Source organism: Austrofundulus limnaeus, unplaced genomic scaffold (genome assembly GCF_001266775.1).
Source record: "Austrofundulus limnaeus strain Quisiro unplaced genomic scaffold, Austrofundulus_limnaeus-1.0 Scaffold82, whole genome shotgun sequence".
NCBI lineage: Eukaryota > Metazoa > Chordata > Actinopteri > Cyprinodontiformes > Rivulidae > Austrofundulus > Austrofundulus limnaeus.
The window spans coordinates 1,145,317-1,147,009 of record NW_013952484.1 but is presented as its reverse complement, the minus strand read 5'-3'; the positions used below and the strand labels follow the sequence as shown (position 1 = coordinate 1,147,009).

The following is a 1,693-nucleotide window of genomic DNA, read 5'->3' as shown; positions in this document are numbered from 1 at the left end:
AGTTGCAACCTAAATATTTAGGTAGCTAGCTAAATATTTAAGATAAATATTTAGGTAGCTAGTTAAATATTTAAGTTGCAACCTAAATATTTTGGTAGCTAGTCAAATATTTAAGTTATAACCTAAATATTTAGGTAGCTAGCTAAATATTTATGTTGCAACCTAAATATTTAGGTAGCTAGCTAAGTATTTATGTTGCAACCTAAATATTTAGGTAGCTAGCTAAATATTTATGTTGCAACCTAAATATTTAGGCAGCCCTCCCACCACCACTCACCTCACCTTGTACTTTGACAGATCACAGATAAAGGACATAGAAAACAGACAGGTTGGATGGGAGCGCCAACAGGACAAAGTGCAAAAGAGTGGGGGTAAAAAGGAACAAGGGAAGTAATTAAAAGAATTAAAAAAAAAACTCACTTTCAAGCTGTTTTTGTGTGCAGGGGATTGCAGAAAAGATTTTACCACACAGGCTTTTTAATTAGTTATTTCCCCACTGCTGCATACATAATTACTTTAGTATTTAATGGGCAATTATGTAAATTCCTTTGACAGATTTAAGTAAGGCTTTTTAAGTCCTCCTTTAATTGTCTTTTTTGATATCCATTATTAGGACATAGTTATTAAAATTGTTTTTTAATTGTATGAGTTTTCTATATAAAAACTGCAGGATGTCTCATTTCTGCACTTTAGCTATGGTTCACATATATTCAGTCTCTTACTGTGGTACAAAAATATACAAATATGCAAATTTTCTTCACACTTTTGACAGCCCCCAAGGTTTGATGAAATWGATTTTTGGAAATCAACAACAATCCTCACACCTTCTTTGCACATACCCCTGCCGCTGCCCCTCCCCCACCCCCTCCTTTTTTTTGTCACTTCAGTAGAAAACGAAACCAAATATAATTAGTTTATTTAGTTTATCTATTTCTTCATATCAGTGACCTTTTTTTAGGTGACAAGATAAGAAAGAAAATAAGAAAAGTGAAAAGAGCTGAAACAACAAATGTATGAAATATACTCAACAAAAATAAACTTCTAACAAAAAAAAAGGTTTCTCTCGTTGTTTGGCTGCTGCTTCTGGAAGACATCTAGTTGACAGACAAGAGGAGGAGAAGGAATAAACTGGAGATGTAAAGTAACTTTTGTTTGTTTTGTTTTAGGAAAACAGCCGAAGGATGGGAAGAAGCCAGAGTCGTGTAAACCCATACTTAAGGTGGAATATAAAACAACTAGAAATGGGTAAAATCCCTTCTYTCTCTCCTACATCCACACTTGTAACAATGTACAACTTTTCAAGGTTCCTAACGGGATCCATGATTAGTTGTAACATTAGACTTTATTTCATAAACATATACTTTAACTGCAAAATAAAGTCTGTAAAAATACTGTAGGATGTTCAGTTTTTACACAGACKGGGCCATTTTATTAACACACAAATCATTCTGGGTAAATGATGACGTGGATAGGTCCTCGGTGCTAGCGAGCTATATCCACCCTGAAGGTTAATCTTGGACAATATCTGATGATCGACTCTTTTAAATGAAACCAGAGAGCGTTGACAGAGAGGAGAAGGTAGAAATGACTCAGCCTGTTGTTGTAAAAATATGCGTTGTTCAAAATGGTATGTCTGAATAAACAGGATTCAGCTGGGTTTCTTGTTAAAGCTTTATTTTCAGTCCTCTGACTC

The 1,693-nt window shown here is 34.4% G+C and overlaps 1 protein-coding gene across 4 annotated transcripts in view; it reads left to right on the top strand.

Moving 5' to 3' along the window:
• Positions 1-1,693, top strand: part of stxbp5a (syntaxin binding protein 5a (tomosyn)) — a 138,104-nt gene that overhangs the window by 102,860 nt on the left and 33,551 nt on the right. For all 4 annotated transcript variants that reach the window (XM_014011575.1, XM_014011574.1, XM_014011573.1 and 1 more), the window contains one exon: positions 1,167-1,245. In XM_014011575.1, coding sequence (XP_013867029.1) covers positions 1,167-1,245 — 79 coding nt within the window. The remainder of the gene's footprint in view (positions 1-1,166; positions 1,246-1,693) is intronic.